Source organism: Berghia stephanieae, chromosome 2 (assembly GCF_034508935.2).
Source record: "Berghia stephanieae isolate SIO BIC M18660-M18661 chromosome 2, UCSD_Bste_1.3, whole genome shotgun sequence".
NCBI lineage: Eukaryota > Metazoa > Mollusca > Gastropoda > Nudibranchia > Aeolidiidae > Berghia > Berghia stephanieae.
In genome coordinates, this window is record NC_088361.1 from 91,944,046 (window position 1) to 91,961,755 (window position 17,710).

The window sequence follows — 17,710 nt, forward strand, 5'->3', positions numbered from 1 at the left end:
GTGTATGAAACAGTGCTAATCAAAGCAGCTTTTTGGGGGGATGTATTTTTTTTGTGTTTTTTTTATTTATTTTTTTGTTTTTTTTTTTTTTTTTTGGGGGGGGGGGGGGGGGGTTAGCTTTGTCTACCACTATTTTATACACACTTTTTTTCAGATCTTTAACTTACACCAGTGCCCGCTTCCTAATTTGTCACATAAAAGGTAAACCATTTCATATATTAGATAAATTATTTTAGATATTCTCAAGCTTACTCAGTGATAAGGAAACCAGGAAGTCTTTCACTCCCATTCACCTTGAAAATTGTCAACATTTTCTTCTCGTCATTTCATTAATTTATTGATTGTCTTCCCTTATCAGGCAATTGCTCCATACATTCCCCGCAATGACCCCAGATTAAATCCTGCCATCTATGAAATGGTGCTAAATGCATTCCTCTCTACTGACTACGCGGTAAGATATGTTAACTCATAATGAAAAATTCTTGCCAATTGTGTTTTATATTGAAAGAATGATATTTAGAGAATCATAAAATCCTTGATACCAGTCATGCAAAGTGATTCTTTTAATGTGCTTTATTTTATATATGCTAATGTGCTGGATCTATTATTTTCCCAATAATAATGATATGATTAGAATAAAAATGATAATAGTAATAATCACAATCATCATCATCATCATCATCATCATCATCATAGTAATACAAGCGGGTGGTTGGATGGGAGCATCACCCTTGAATCATATACCTATGATGTTCGCATGGGTGTACGATCCGATAGTGATGTCGTTTCTTCTTCTCTTTACTAGCCTATCCTGCTTCTTTGGTTTGTGATTGTATTTTTGACAGGGGATATTTTTTTTCCTGTAAATCCTCTGCCTGTTTGTTCTTGGTTATTTATAATTTAGCTTATGATATCTTTAGGTTATGATTTTGATTGACATTTGTACTATTTTTGTTAGATTGCTTGTTTTTTTGTTTCAGCGGTCTCTCATATAACCTCAATTGTGTTGGAAGAGACCTAAAGCAACAAACAAACAAAAAAAAACAAAACAAAAAAATAGTAATACAATGGAAGTCTGATTCAAAAAGGTCTTTGGTACTGGGCCTCTGAACTCGTTAAATACAACTTCTTGTTGAATATGACTTTGGTATAACAACAAGGAATAACTAATAAATCTCTATGAATAAGTATTTTTTGTTACAATCCCTTCAATTGCAGTTGACAGTCCTGTGAATATTTTGGATTTGTTTCGTTTCTGCTTTTGCTTTTTTGTGTGCTTTTTTTTCACAAATCAATAAAGATTCACTCAATTTATCATTTAAAGTTAGTCTCTCTCTCTCTCTCTCTCTCTCTCTCTCTCTCTCTCTCTCTCTCTCTCTCTCTCTCTCTCTCTCTCTCTCTCACACACACACACACACACACACACACACACCACGCAAACACACACAGCACAAACAGTATCTGCTGCATCCAGCTGTAATTAGCATTTCACTTGCGTGTACCAACCATATTCCTCAACTTTCACCAGTGAGAATTCTAAACACAGTAGAGCTGAATTATGCTAACTTGATTACGCACTTTTTTTTTAGACTACAAGTAATGCTCGTATGTGATTAAGGTGAGCAAAACAAACGATGGAATGTGAATGAAAACTTTTGAGTCATTTGCGGGTAGCATTTCTTTGACCTCATTGAATGCGACTTTACAGGCTAAGATGCTAGTTGAATGTGTTTTTATTCACTAAGAAAATCTAGGACCAAGATTTCTGAATACCTTGTTGATTGCGACCACTGTAGTAGTAGTAGTAGTAGTAGCGGTGGTAGCAATAACAGCATCATCACCATCATTATCAGCATTGCCATTGATGTTTTTGTTACTATCATTAGTACTTTTGTTGTGATTAATAATTTATATACATTTTTCAAATGCTGAACAGCATTTTTACCAACTAGTGAAGGAATGGCCTCCTGAGCTGTATGACAACGAATCAATTATCAATGCCATCTTGGGCTGTCTTGACAGAGAGAAAAATCCACAGCTCTTGTTACAGAGTCTAGGACAGTTGTAAGTTGGACATTTTGCCATGATAAGAGAATATTATGATATCCTCCCTTTTATCAAAAGCTTTTACAAATAAAATTGTGCTTGATGTTAATAATTCGAGACAAGTTTTTGAATATATTTTTACAGGAAAAAATAAGAATAAACATTTCAAAGGTTACCATTGTAAGTGTCCACTAGGGAGATATAAACAGCCAATTGGGAAAATAGGATATCATCTGGTTATTTATTTACTTTCCTTAGTATCATTACATACTTTCCTAAAAGATTTCTCTCTGCTGTGTTGTCACCAAAAGGATATGATTCAGTGCTCTTGTGTCATGTGTATTATTATGATAATGTGTGGAGCTCTTTTTTTTTTTTAATCTTTCAATTAAGTGTTCTCAATCTTATGCTTGTAAAAAATATTTTCATGATATCTGAAATGTTTGTTTTATGTTTTGTTTGTTTTCTTCTTTCTTTGTAGATATGCTCATCAGAAGGCATATGACAAGGCTTTGGGAATCTACTTACGGTGAGTAGAAATATTGTGTTTATAGTTTTATTAAGAGTTTATAGTGTTTATTAAGTTCGAGTGGATATGGCACTGCTTTCATAAATTTAGTTAGAGAAAAAAAGACAATTTTCAGTTTATCATTTGTGAAATGGTCATTTCAAATTAATATTATATATTTGGCCCAGAAATCTGGATTTTGATGATGGTGGTAGATTTTATTTCAGACTTAACTTAGAATTTCATTCTAGTAGCTGTTCCTTCTATTTATCTCTTTATTTATATATATTTATTTATTTATTTTTATCTAAATTATTCATTCATTTAATTTTTTCAATGTATTTCTTTTTTTTTTTTTTTTTTTGGTTTGATGTATATATCATCTTTTTTTTCTTTCCTTGAGTCTTTTAAAAAGTTGAAATAAATGTGAAATGATTAGCAAAGTTTATTTTGTAATGTCAAGTATTTTTTTCTCTTAAAGGTTGCGTCATAAAGATGTTTTCCAGCTTATTCACGACCATAACTTATACAACAAGATTGGAGATAAAATCATACAACTGATGGATCTGGATGAGGGTAGGGCAGTCAAGATGTTGATGGACAACACAGATACAATTCCCGTAAGAGTTAACTAATGCAACTATGTTTACATGGCCAAATTTGGTTATATTTTATGCCCTTTGATGCTCATGATAATATATGTAACTTTTTGAAGATTAAAAGACAACAATTTTGCCTTTAATATTTATAATGGGAATTCTCTCCCGTTGAAAAGTTGGTGCTGATTTTTTTTTTTTTAATGTATCTAATCATTTTTTTTTTTATTCATCAGATTGAAAAAGTGGTTCATCAACTTGGTAAAGCCCAGAGATATTTATATGTGGTGAGTCTTTGTTGTTGTTTTTTTTTGTTTTTGTTTTTTTTTTTTTTCAAATCTTCTGGTCTCTCCACTTTGTGTTTATGACTGTTAAAACTGATGAAAATGGAGAACAAAAGTGTGATGTCAAAAAACTGGATCCAATTTCATTGGAGGTGTAAAACCACTCTTCCGGAGGACTGGATACATACATATGTAATTGATCTTCTGGTTTCATAGTGATTGCGTCTTATTTTCTAGTCTAAATATAGGCTGGTCATCAATAATGATTATCCGCCCTCGCTCTTTTACATCCCATAATCTTAAGAGAATCTGCCATGCTGCTACTAAAATAGTTATGCCACCTTATGATTTAACATGTAACCTACTCATTATTGGTCTTCCGAAGGACTGGTTACACACACACTTCCAAAGGATTTAGAACTGGAAGAGTAGAAGATGTGACCTTTCTGCCCTATTTTGATGTATTGTTGTTTCTATCATAATCCATGTAATGTAATCAAGGAATAATATGGAACAACCTGTATTTACCCTTGTTATCAAATGGGCTTAATTTCAGTGGAATATTGATGATAATGAGATCATGTTAATGTTATCTTTATCTTCATGACATTCATGAGATATAAATATTTAAATGTTGAAAGTGTTCTATGCACAATCCATGGCTAATAAGTTACAAATCCCATAAAATCAAATGCTCTTTTTGTGAGCGCATTTCCATTTCATAACTGAATTAATAAAATTCTGCAATCTCTTGATATTAATTAGATTTTTAAAATACATTATTTAGGTAGAATTTTTTTGTTTGTTTTGTTTTGTTTTTGTTTTTTGTTTTTTGTTTTATTAAATTGTTTTCTTTAATCTTTTAAATAATTTGATGTGAATGAAACCCAATTAAAGGAATTGATGCATAATGAAATTACTGCTAATATTAAAATGACAACTCAGAGATTAAATCTACTACAAAGAGAATTGGCTCTTTGGAGGAATGTGATGAAACAATAAATACAGGTTGTACGAAAGGATTTTAAAATTTGATATTTCTTCTTTATTGTGTTTCGCAAATTAGTACTTAGATCGTCTGGTCCAGAAAGATCTTCAAGGCACTCAGGAATACCATGGTCAGCTGGTCAAACTTTATGCTGAATACGACAGGGACAAGCTGCTACCCTTCCTGCGACGTAGTGAATTCTATCCATTACAAGTTGCTTGGGAGGAGTGCGAGACAAGAGATTATGTCAAGGAACAGGTCTTTTTGCTGGGTATGTTTGAGTAACACACAGTTTCCATGTTCTAAATTTTAATCTATAGCGGCAGATGCTTACTCCCTGACCAGGAAAAGAGTGATGATTGAAGCTCCAATTTTTGTTTCTACTGTAGCAGTCCTGCCATTTAGCCCATTCCGTCCCCTTGACTTTTTATTTTCATTCAATTTTAATTCCATAGCTTCCTTTAATACATGGCTAATAGACAAATAGGTCACTTCCCGCCACTGACAACATTGAGCATGTTTTTTTTTTCAATAGCCTGTTTTAAAATTGCGAGTGATTCCCAAGATCTCTTGGGCTGATTGCTTCAGGGGATAGGCATGTGCTTAAGTTGGCTAAGGGTTGTCAGGTCACGATTATCATTCAATAACGGGCAAAAAAATATTTTCTTTAACATTTGAATAAATGAGACTTGAAATATTCATTTGACTAGTTTTAATCAAATGTATAATGACAGACGTAATTTTCAAAGGTGTAAGCACTGTGTGTTGATTGAGTAACCTGGGACTTATACTATGAGATAATTGTAAAAATGCATACGTGTTAACAGCTTGCCAGTCATCACAACAAGATGTCACAGACGAAACATCAATTACTGAATCTCGTGTAAATTTCACCTCCCTTAATTTATTTCCAACTTCATGTTTATCATTGACCATCGCAAATTAAAGTAAAAATTATTTTTATAAACCTCAAACCCATGATGCCTATTTAAACCACTTTAATGGATTTTCTGGCTAAATTCAGATTTTCAATTCCCATGTTGAGATAAACAAGTCGTCACTGTAGTTTTGCACTTGATTAATAGAAGGGAAAGCTTGTCCCATGTCCGGCTATGTGGTCCTACTCTGAATGGTGCTTAGTTGAGTCCTTGGAAAAGGCTATATACCCACATTCTACCTCGATATTCAGGTGAAAAATGAGTACATGGCCATTAATAGCATTGTCTGTGTTGTAAAAAATTGCAATATCACCAAACAGGCATCATATCTCGTCCTACATGTTAAGTGTTACTGTTGGCTAGGGATCCCTTGTAAAGGGCTTTGAGCATGTTTAGTGGATATTGCATATAAATGTCCAGCTTCCCTCGTTTTTACATTCAAACTACATTAGTTATCAAAATACGCAAACAGAGGAAGAATAAAAAATATATGGTCCGTATATATATTATCATAGTTAATAAATCGCATTATGTCATTTTTCATCAGGACGAATGGGAAATGTCACAGAAGCATTAAAATTAATAATGGAGAGACTTCATGATGTAAATCATGCTATTCAGTTTTGTATGGAGCAAGCAGACGAGGAGTTATGGGCTAATCTCATCGACTATGCCATGGGAAAACCACGTATGTAGCATTAAAAATGATTTAGTTTGAACATGTCATTATAGGGTTGTTTTGTTTTTTGTTTTTTAATTTTTACATACTATTGCTCTGTAATTTAATTTGTTTGATTTTTGCTCTTGTTTTTTGGGGGTTATTTTTAATTTGGGGGGGGGGGGGGGGGGATTTTTTGTGTTTGTTTTTTGGTGTGTTTTTTTGTGTTTTTTGTTCACTTTTTACTTTGCAGTATAAACATTAATTTTTTTCCACCATTTCATACATCCCCACTTCCACCACATTGTTCTCCAACATGTTCAAATGATCACAATGACACTAAAAAAAAAAGTATTAGGTTTACCAAATTTGAAATTAGAGTATATCGTGTACAAACTAATCCGACATTTCAATACTGTTAAATTTTGTCTTCCTTTTTTTTTTTTAAAGAGTTTATCACAGCACTGTTACAAAATGTTGGTGCACACATTGACCCCATCAAAGTCATCTCTCGTATAGAGAAAGGGATGGAAATTCCAAGCCTTCGGGATTCCCTAGTCAAGATTCTACAGGATTACAATCTACAGGTATGTATAATTTAATGAAAAAATTAGATCCTCTATGATACACCTTGTCATTTTTCATTTCTTTATCCTCAAGGTGCTTCAGTTGCACATAAGGCCGATATACACTTTTTATTATGTTAATCAAAATTCAATATATTTATATGCACTTTTAATTATGAGGTGAGGGGTGTTATGTTGTTTTGTTTTGTTTTTTTTTTGGGGGGGGGGTGGTTTTTTATCTACTCCCTTGTTGTTTTTTTGTTTTTGTTTTTTTAATCTACTGCCCTTGTTATTTTGTTTTGTTTTGTTTTTGTTTTTGTTTTTTAATAATGATACTAATTACAGTAAGTATTGAAGCTGATTTTGCTTTTTATTTATTTTATTTTTTTCATTTAGTTGCAATGTTTAATTTGACAGGTTTCTTTAAGAGACGGATGTAGGAAGATTCTGGTAGCAGACAGTTTTAACCTCATGGAGCGGTTGATGAAGACTCAAAAACGAGCAGTATTTGTTGATGGTAAGAACAACAAAGCAAGGTCTTTACTCTTATGTTAAGTGTTCTCTATGTCAGTGGCAGATTGTAAAGAATTGTGAGCATAGCTCGATTTATCTCATTTGAAACAGGGATTTTCAGGTGTTCACAATCCCTGAAAATGGCACTTTTTATATTTAAAACAAAATTGTAGAGAAAAGAAAGCAATTAAGGAAACTACTTCAAATTAGAACATGATTACATTCGCATTGCTGCCAACCTTCCGTAAAAAATGCGTATTTTTGCGCATTTTTGTTCATTGTACATCTTTCTGCCGAAGATCTTATGCTTTGTTCAATTTCTATAGTTTAAACAGTTTTTTTCTTAAGTTATACACTCTTTTAATATACTTTAACACTTTGATTTATTAAATGACCCAGAGGTCAATGTTGAGAGTTCAATAAAAATCTGGATGGGTCATACCTGATTTACACATTGATTCTGGAAGTTGATAATATATATATCTTCTATGAAGAGTAAGTTTACTCATTAATTAAATATCAATTATAATATTTCAAGTATGGTCTTTTCGCTCATCATCAGAATTAGAGCTCGTTATGGTTTTCAGGATTGTACATATTTTTTTCAAAATCTTTCTCATTTTGGCTCTCTATTGTACACGTTTACATGGGTAAGGGTTGGCAGCACTGTATTCATAGATGATATTTTAGGATAAAATCAATAAATGTATGTTTGTAGGGTAAATTAATCTAAACTTTTGAAAAAAAAAAACAAGATTTTTTAATTGATCTCTGCATTGCTGACCTTTTGTAAAAAGCCAAATTGTGGTATCATATGAAGTGCGCCATTTTGCAAAATTCCCAGTCAAAATTTTAAACACTAAATAACTCTTAATACGGGAACAAACATGGGCTATCGAATGGAGACACCAAACACACCCTGTGGATGAAAGAAAAGGATTCATAGAGTGCATCAAACATAATGTGAGTGATGCATCTCAAGTGAGCTATAATTGATAAATAGCTAAAAAAAAAAAAAAATAGAAATTTCCTCTGTTCATCTTGGAGAAAAATGTACTTACTTAGCACATCAAGAAATGACTGAAATATCTGAGGCATAGCAGAACAATGATGATGATAATAATAATGAAAATGATAATAGTAGTGGTGATGATGATGATGTTGATGATAATAAAAATAATAATAATGTAGTATGTAATAATAATAATGATAATAGACATAACTCAAGGCCTGTCACTTCCTTATCATCCGATCAAGACACCTTGGCTTCTTCACTAGTCGCCTCTGTCAATTCCGTTCCACAGTTCATGGTATTTTGCTCTGACTGCTAGCGTCAGATGATCTTCCATAAAAATAATAATTATAATAATAACAATAATAATAGCAATATGAAGAAGAAGAATAATGGCAATAATAATAATAATAATAATAATAATAATAATGATAATAAATATAATAATATAAATAATAATAATAATGGTGATTTTTTTTAAATATATAAAATAATAAAAATTTTAAAATAATAATACTGATAATAATAATGATAAAAATTGTATCAGAAATGAACTTAGATATTCATTTCCGATGCTGCAGATACCTCCTATCCCAATTTTCATTTTATACCTTTCCTTTTTCTTTTTTCAGAGCACCAGTTGTGCCCTGTCTGTAACCAGATGCTCACTGTGGGTGGTAAGTAATAGCATGAACATTCCAAGATTATTTTTTTTAAAAGAATGAAAATTATATACAGTAGAATTACTTTAAACCGAAATTTTGGGGACCTTTTAAACCATTTCGGTTTAAAGACATTTTGGTTTAAAGCAAGTTCCCGTTTTGCGATGTTTTTCAAGTGTAGTAACTATTTAAGTTTAAGGAATTTGCTCATTTAATCATATCATGGGTTTCCCCTTAAATGGAGTTGTTGAATAAATGCCGTCTTCGTAACCATTTTTTTTTAAAATGTTATTTTATTATTCTTTTTTTTTTTTGTGTGTGTGTGTTTAAAAAATAGTTTTCGGGTTTTTCGTTTTCCATTCAAAATTGTTGAAAGAGTTGAGTTTGGGATGCCGTGTATTTTACATATCTCCGTCTTGCTCAATTTTTTTTTTCGACTTCACATAGTGTTTTGATTTTAAACTCCAACATGTAAGCACAGTGCTTTCTTTTGGACATCTTTTAGTAAAATGTAAAGCTAAAATAAGATCAAAAGGTCTTGTGTGATAATTGATAATGAATGATGCGCAGCTACTCAGAGGTGAAGTGAAATGGAAATGAAAAGGCGTGTCAATGCTAGGCTGTCTACTACACACCCCTCTTTTGTTGAAAAGCCATTAGGTTCAAAGGCCTAATTACATAGACCCCCCCCCCCCCCCCCTCCTTACACACACATTTAAACAAACTGGAAATGAAATGGCATGTCAATGGTAAGTACCCTAACCCCCCCCCCTAGTGTTGAAAATCCAGTCAGTTCCAAACAACGACTTCTTATAGTAGATGACGGTTCCAAAGCATCAACAAACGAGTGAGAACATCTCGCTTGCGTGATTCCACACCCCAACTCCCCCTCTTTCCTCATTTTTTACCTGCCAGTCACCCGTAGTCTTCCTTTTCCAGTCTGTGCGATTGTGGTGTTGGCCAAGCCCAAGTGCAGTGATTGAAGTGTTTTCCTACCCCCCACCCTCATCTTATGCTTACGGTCTTTGTTTATTATCGGGCATTATTACGTGTGGCCACCTTCCCGAATTTTTGAAGAATAATAGAGAGAGAAAAAGGGAAGGTGCTCTCAAGTTGTTTCGGTTTAAAGAAAGTAATGCTTAGAAGTATTTCGGTTCATCGTAAGAATTAGTACAAAGATAATGAAGGAACTAGTACAATTTATTACATTCTTTGCGGTTTAAGGTATTTTTCGGTTTAGCTTCTTTCGGTTTAAAGTAATTTGACTGTATCTTGTATTTGTCAGAATTAATTAGATGAAGAAAACTGGGTTTAAAGTTATCGCCAAGTTGATCAGAATTTTAATAATTAACTTAATTCTGAACAATTCTGATCAACTTGGAATTAACTTCAGCCAACAGCAAATACAGTTATAACCATGATTTATTGTGTAAAATCCAGATAAAGGGGTGAAAAGGTCTCTGCATGTCCAGCATGGTGCCATCATTTACTTGAAAGTGGATATTTTCTGAAGTATTATTGTTTGGATTTGTAGTCTTGTGGTATGACATTCGCCTTCGGACTAGAAGGTCCAGGTTCTGAGTCCTGTTCTGTGTGTCAAATAATTTGAGTCCTTGGAAAAAGAACTCTTTACTCACATTCTCTCACCAAACTCAGGTGTAAAATGAGTTTCCGGTCATTAACAGCATTGTCTCTGTTGGAAAAAAAAAAAGTAATATTGCCTCAAAAGCTACATGTCTCTTCCCATGTGTTAAGTATTGTAAAGCGCTTTGAGTATGTGTAGTGGATATTGTGCTATATAAATACTCAGTTTTTTGGGGGGGGGGGTTCGTTTTCCTTTTTTTTCATTTTTTTTTTTTTGTATTTTTAATTACCCTTTTAATTGTTCTTGTTGTTAATTGAAGAAAGATTTTTAGCCCAAAAAAATGTTCGTGTTAAGCATTGTGTTCTGTTTTGAAGCTGTGTTGTAATCATTTTTCAACAAGTATTTCAATTCAATATCTCACATAAATGTAAGGCTATGTTTTGCATCAAGTATCTTATCTTATTTATCTTTTCCAGATATCCGCTATGCCAGTAATTTAGTTGTGTTCCATTGTCGACACACCTTCCACGAAGATTGCCTGCCTGCTTTTGTGGTGAGCAATTATAAATGTTTATTATTTTAATAATTATGAGCATAGTTATTGCTGATTATCGGTCAGACATGCTACCATTATACCACAGAGGTTAACTGATAGTTGGGACAATTTTAATGCCTATATTCTTTACAAAGTTACACGTTTTCCACTGTAAACCATCGCTTGCATCACAAAACTCAAACATCGCATATCAACCTAAGTTGAAAAAAAGCAAAACACAAAGTAGCAGATTCTGTCTCACGAATTGTTTTACAAGAAGTGCATAAAAAATGAAGGTATTTGATATTTCATTATTCTTTTTTTTATTTATTTTTTTTGATACATATTTTGGACATTATTGATAATTACAATATTGATTCAATATTAAACTTGTATTTTTTCAATGTGATTTTTGCTTTTCTTTGTGTGTGTGTGTGTTTTTTGTGTTTTTTTGGTTGTTTTTTTGTGGGTTTTTTTTGTTTGTTTTTTTTTGGGGGGGGGGGGATTCCTTTTATGTTTTGTTTTTTTTGTTTTGTATTTGTTTTGTTTTTCTTTGTTTTTATTCAGTTTTATTTCATAAATAAATCTAACTTTTTGTTCTCCTTTTCTTTTCTTTTTTATCATTTTTCAGAACAACTGCATGATTTGTAATTCTTTGAAGAAAGACAGACGGCCAGGATCAAGAGACCGTTATTTTAAATAAAATAGAATACATTGCAATGGTTCTTTATTGTGTTGGCGGAAATTTTAGTCATGATGTGTTTAAAGTTTAACAAAATCTTGATTAATACCTATTGCTAGCTTTTGCCAATTCATAAAGTAGAGAATATAAACTATAAGTTGTTGTTTTGATTTAAAGCAGGCCATAAGTTTTGTTATTTTGATTTTTTTTAAAGTTGAAAAATCAACTTTTTATTCGATGCATAGTTCATTCATCATCTTTCACATAATCTCTCTTTAACTTCTACAATACAATAGTCTTTCATGAAAAAAAAATATTTATTTGTGCCTCATTTCACTCAGAAGCTGGTGCTTTTAACAAAGATGATGTTATGGGGAATGGTTTTCGACCTCCCATAGTGGGTAGGGAAGTGACTCTTGCTGTATCTTCTATATTTTTTTTTACCATTTCTAGGTTGCTTTCTGTCTTTGTCTTGGAATGAGATCACTTGATTTTGTCCTGGCCCTGGCCAGCTGAGAGGGGAACAGTCAAAATATAGTGTTATATTGGGCGGATGATATTTATTTCCCTTGTGAATCATCTCTCTGTTTTGTACTCTACCTATCAGTTTTACTTTTTTTTTTGGTTTTGAATAGAATATTTTGTAAACATTCGAGTGTATTTCTCTTAACAGGATCCAGTTCTTGTGTCTGGATTTGACTTTTGAGTGATCTCAAACTAAGCACATTGTGGGTTGTTCTTGGAATCTACTGATACATTTTTATTAAAAGAATTATCAAAATGAAAAATTTATATTATGAGCTTGTAAATAAACATTGTTTTTTTAAATTATTATTTCACTGACTTTTCGTGCTTACAAGTTGATTTCAAATTAGAACAGCTTTGTTCTCCTCATATTTATCATTAGTAGGTGGAATTCTCTTTAGGGCAGGGGAACGTTGACATCTGGGCTGATGGATCCTACATGACCCTCAGCATTGCCATACCTTCTGCCAGCCTAAACTCCCCCCCCCCCCTTCCTTCCCTCCATATAGACCATTTGTTCTTTGTATCTTTGTTTTTTAATATGATCATCAATTTTAGTACACATCAAGTCCAGTCCAGGCCATCCCCGAGTCTTTTGCTGAGAAAAAGAGAGGTTATATTTTTGTCCTAGTGAATTTAGAATATGTATTTATTTACGAATTGGTATGAATGTATTAGGGGGTACCAATAGCTCAGTAGAGCACTCGCTTCACACGCAGAGGTACTGGAGATAGATCCCGGATGAAGTCAAGATTATTTTCTGATCCCCCTGAGGGTTGGGGGACTTTGTTTTTCTAAGGAGACATTTTTTTTCATTTCTTGTAAGTCGTCTATGAATGAGAATTACAATTACAAACCATTAAGGTTCTTCCTTCCTGTTTAATATTCTTTTTTCTCTTTTTTTTTTTTTTTTTTTTTTTTTTTTTTTTTTTTTTTTTTTTTTTTTGGGGGGGGGGGGGGGGGGGGAGAGAGACATGTTGAATTGGAGATAATTGCTGGAATCTGCGTCTCTTCTCTCATTAAACTACTCTCTTCTGTCTAGTATCCTCTTTGTATCACTTTTTAGGCGTATATTTTAAAAAGAGATTTGAAGTTGCAGGCCCCATATGTCTAGATTTATCAAATCGATATATAGCAGGAATGACATTGACGTCACTCAGCTCTTTGTTTTTGTTTATAGCCAGTTAATTTTATGAACAATTCTCACTAAATGCATAGCATCAATAGTTTCTTGAGGATAGGAAGTACCTTTTTTGTTATTGCTTATAAAGCCATTAAACTTACTGAAATCGACAGAAGGCAAGGGTTTCTTAAACTGAGATGTGAATAAGTGTCTGGCAGTGATGGGGGTGGGGGGAGGGGGTCGAGATAGGTCAGTTGGTTGAGCACTCGTTTCACACGTAAAGTGGCGGTTTCAATCCAGGATGAAGTCAAGATAAAATTTTTTTGGACACCCCTGTCCACCCAGTAGTTTTTTGGTAGCTGGGTTAAATAGATTTGGTGGAAAGTACTTTGTGATAGATTAGCATCCTATCTAAAGGGTAACAAGAAATTGATATTGTCTGTTACACGCTATACAAACCAGGATAAACTCCGGTTCCATGAGCCTAATGGCTGTGAGGGACTACTGGTACAAAGCTGGTAAAAAAAGAACAGAGAGTACTAAAAAATTACTTGTACAGCAGTGTACTGCACGGAATGAAAATTTGGTTCCATCTGACAGAATAATAAATAAATAAGGCATTGAACATTTATATAGTGCACTCCCATGGATTCACTTGACCTTTTATATTGCGCAATCAAGTACTCGCTTGATTCAGCGCACTGAATTCTTCCTGACCTCCCATAGTGGGCAGGGAGGTACTTACTATGTCTTCTATTTCCCTGTACCTGTTTTCCAACATGCTTTCTGTCTTTGTCTTGGAATGAGATTTCTTGGTTTTGTCCTGTCCTGGCTGAGAGGGAAACAGTCAAATGTATAGTTAGTTTTGGGAGATGATATTTTTTTCCTTTTAAATCAGATCTCTGTTACGTACTGTAATGTTTTTTACGTATTATGTATGATTTGTAAACATTTGAGTGTGTTCTTCTTAGTGGGGACCTGTGCTTGTGTCTGGATGAGACATTTAGGTGATCTCAAACTAAGTACTTTGATGGTGTGCTCTTGGAATCGACATCTGTTTCCTATTTGAACCAATTCCCCTTTGACTTACCTTTTCTTGGGTGCTTCAATTGTAATTATGGAACTTTTTACTATTCCATTTTCTTCCTTTTTACTGGCTCTAATATAACCTTAATGTGTTGCAACCGTCGTAAAACCCTTAAAAACAAACAAGCACTGAATTCCAGCACCCTCCAATATGGCATGCTGGTCATTTTTATCTATATTATGTCGTTTTCTCACATGAGCATCGGATTTCGGCAGGCTCGGATTCTAGTACGCTTTTTAGCTTCACCCGATAACGTGCTAGAATCCATTAAATATGCTCAAATCACTTTACAAGGGGTCCCAAGCCAGCAGCAGCCCTTAACATGTAAGTCGAACAAGACTCTGGTAAGGTGCTTTTGTATATATATATATATTTTTTGTAACCTACTCGTTTTAAATCTGAGCCTGGTGAGCGATTGCGAGTAAAGAGCTTTTCTCCAATGACTCGGCTTTTGCGCTGCCCACAGCCAAGATTCCTACAAGTCAGAGCGGTTAGATTGTCAGAGTTCCACTACTAACATTTTGACCCCCTTGAAAAAAGTCATCGGTTTTGTAGACAACAACTAGGGGGTGGGGGGGGGGGGGGATTTGATTATTATTTATGTTGGGGTTTTGTGTGTATGTGTGTGTTTTTTGTTTTGTTTTGTTTTTTTGTTGTTTCTTGGTTTTTGTTTGTTTTTTTATTTTGGTTTTTAAATAATGATAGAAACGCGATTCTCTATGGTCATGTGACATACCTGAACCATGCGATATACCCTGTAACATCTTTAGTAAAACATGAGCTTTAATATAGCGCAATATCCGAGTCCCAAGCCAACAGCAGCATTTAACATGTATGACGAGACATTATGCCTGTTAAGCGATATTACATTGGGGTTTTTTTTTTCCTATAGAGACATTTTTTACGGCCTGGTTTCATTTTACACCTGTTACGGTGAGAGAATGTTGATTACCTAAAGAGCCTTTTCAAAGGACAGCTGTGCGGTGCTCAAATCCGAAGGCGAGTGTCATACCGCAGGACCACAAAGCTGCACAACTGGCTTAAATCTTTCCGATTTGTTTTTTTTTTTTTTTTTTGTTTTTTTTTGTTTATTAGACTGCTCTCTCTCTCTCTCTCTCTCTCTCTCTCTCTCTCTCTCTCTCTCTCTCTCTCTCTCTCTCTCTCTCTCTCTCTCTCTCTCTCCGGTTTCTTTCCCATTCGAAATCCACGACACAAGGGCGTTACGGGTTCTAAACTCCAACTCTATTTCTCCTTTTTTTTTTATCCAGGCATTCAAATGCCATAAAAGTGTCACAGGTTTAAACTTTAAAAATTAAAATTATGGTCCATCGTCCCAAAAAGGTTATAAGCGACGTGTCTTTATTTGCCGGTATTATAACTCAAATTGTTATGGGCTCAGTGTTGTCAAGGAAATGCTCTCAAACCAAAACAAATAATTACAACAACGTTAAATCAAGCACATAATTATTGCGTTCAGTTATCAGACCTACAAATATTATGCATGTGCACCTAGATATTAACCTTGTGCCATAGTGACACATATGCTGGAAATTGTGAAGCAATAAATAGTAAAAATAAATATAAATGATAAATAAAGATAAGAATAAATGATATTCCCATTATTCATCTCAAAAGGGATACATATTTGACTTTAGGGTCTACTCCAAGGGAAAATTTTAATAACCCAGACATCAGCCTCAAAGTGAGATAGGGCGAGATGGCTTGCGCAAGGAGACATAGCACGGCGAGAAATCGAACTCGGTACTTTCGGTACGAAACAAAGACATAAAACAACTACAGCAAGAAATTAACAAAACCACAGACAAACACCGATGCATACAAGTTCAACTTATTTCCTCGGACCTTTGATGAATGAAACAATTACACTGTACCAAACAGTCATCAACAGCCTATCCCCAGAATCTTGTAGAGAGCCACTCTCATTGTTTTAGTAATAGTTTACGTGGTCTTAATGTTTTTAAAAAATCGAACTTTTATATATCGTAATATCCACTAAATGTGCTCAAAGCGCTTTACAAGGGGTCCCTGGTCAACAGCAACATTTAACATGTAGGACGGGACATGCCGCCTGTTAGGCGATATTACAATTTGTCGGACAAAGACAACGCTGTTAACGGCCAGGTACTCCTTTTACACCTGAGTACGGTGAGAGAATGTGAGTAAAGAGTCTTTTCCAAGGACTCAACTATGCGCCGAGCTAGGTTCGAACCTAGGACCTTCCAATCCGAAAGCGAGTGTCATACCACTAGACCACATAGCCGCACGTTACACAATTTGGAACTGTAAATAACATCTGTGTAATGGACAGGAATGTCTCGTGCATCTTAAAATATTGGATTGGATTGGATCGGACCGGCGTGCACTTATGTGCAGATCTGATAACCCAATTATTAAATTCCATGCGGGCTCATTCTTGTAATGGAAATCTCGAAAAATGGCGCAAAATATTGTCCATTACAACAATTTTAAACTAGGCCCGTAAGTGGGTACGGATATCAGTACCGCACGGTGGCTAGCCCATACACACGCACACACAAACATTTTACCTATGTTTTAACCATTATGACAATCTAATACATATAACATAATATTTCGTATTTACTTGAAGAAAGTCAAAGGCCGAAACGTCCTTTGTTTTGTGTTGTTACTCACTTTATCGTCCTTTCCAATTTACTGGTTCATTTCGGTACCTCAAGGCTGTATACAAAATATTGGGCATCTATATTCCGCAATATCCACTTAACATATTCAAACTCAAAGCGCTTTACGAGGGGACCCTAGTCAACAGTAAATCTCAACATGTAGGACGAGACATGTCGCCCGTTAGGCGATAGTACATTTATTTTCTGTCCGAGACAACTCTGTTAACGACCAGGCACTAATTTCACACATGAGTACGGTTAGAGAATGTGATTAAAATAACCTTTCCAACTTTGCGCCGATCATAGCAGGACTCGAACCTTAGACATTCCGTCACAAGGAGAGTGCCATACCACAGAACCACATAGCCGTACACAGCACGTAAAATCAATTTTCATCAAATTCTCCCCTCCCACGTGATATAACTGAGACTGTTTGTCACAATTAAAAACACTTTTTTGGAATCAGCCTCACATCTGCATAGGGGGTATTGGAATTCAGTTGGTAGAGCATTCGCTTCACATGCAAAGGAACCAAGATCGACCCTCAGTGAAGAGATTCTTTTTCTGACCCCCCACCCCTCAATCACAATGGCCACCCAGCAGTGTTTGGTGTTTGGGTAGCTGGGTCTGTTAGACTGACGGAAAGTACTTTGATAGTAGGCAGTTGCCATTACCCGTTCACGTTATTGAAACCGGGATAAAATCCGACTCCATATTATAGGTGAGCAATATCTCCTCG

At 34.4% G+C, this 17,710-nt stretch overlaps 1 protein-coding gene across 1 annotated transcript in view; it reads left to right on the top strand.

Moving 5' to 3' along the window:
- Window positions 1–12,407, top strand: part of LOC144965845 (vacuolar protein sorting-associated protein 41 homolog) — a 32,648-nt gene extending 20,241 nt beyond the window's left edge. The window contains exons 16-27 of the mRNA XM_078901621.1: window positions 359–451; window positions 1,937–2,064; window positions 2,528–2,575; window positions 3,036–3,174; window positions 3,387–3,437; window positions 4,501–4,693; window positions 5,908–6,048; window positions 6,469–6,605; window positions 7,002–7,101; window positions 8,742–8,786; window positions 10,833–10,909; window positions 11,523–12,407. Coding sequence (XP_078757747.1) covers window positions 359–451; window positions 1,937–2,064; window positions 2,528–2,575; window positions 3,036–3,174; window positions 3,387–3,437; window positions 4,501–4,693; window positions 5,908–6,048; window positions 6,469–6,605; window positions 7,002–7,101; window positions 8,742–8,786; window positions 10,833–10,909; window positions 11,523–11,594 — 1,224 coding nt within the window. The 3' untranslated portion in view covers window positions 11,595–12,407. The remainder of the gene's footprint in view (window positions 1–358; window positions 452–1,936; window positions 2,065–2,527; window positions 2,576–3,035; window positions 3,175–3,386; window positions 3,438–4,500; window positions 4,694–5,907; window positions 6,049–6,468; window positions 6,606–7,001; window positions 7,102–8,741; window positions 8,787–10,832; window positions 10,910–11,522) is intronic.
- Window positions 12,408–17,710: the final 5,303 nt, after the last annotated feature.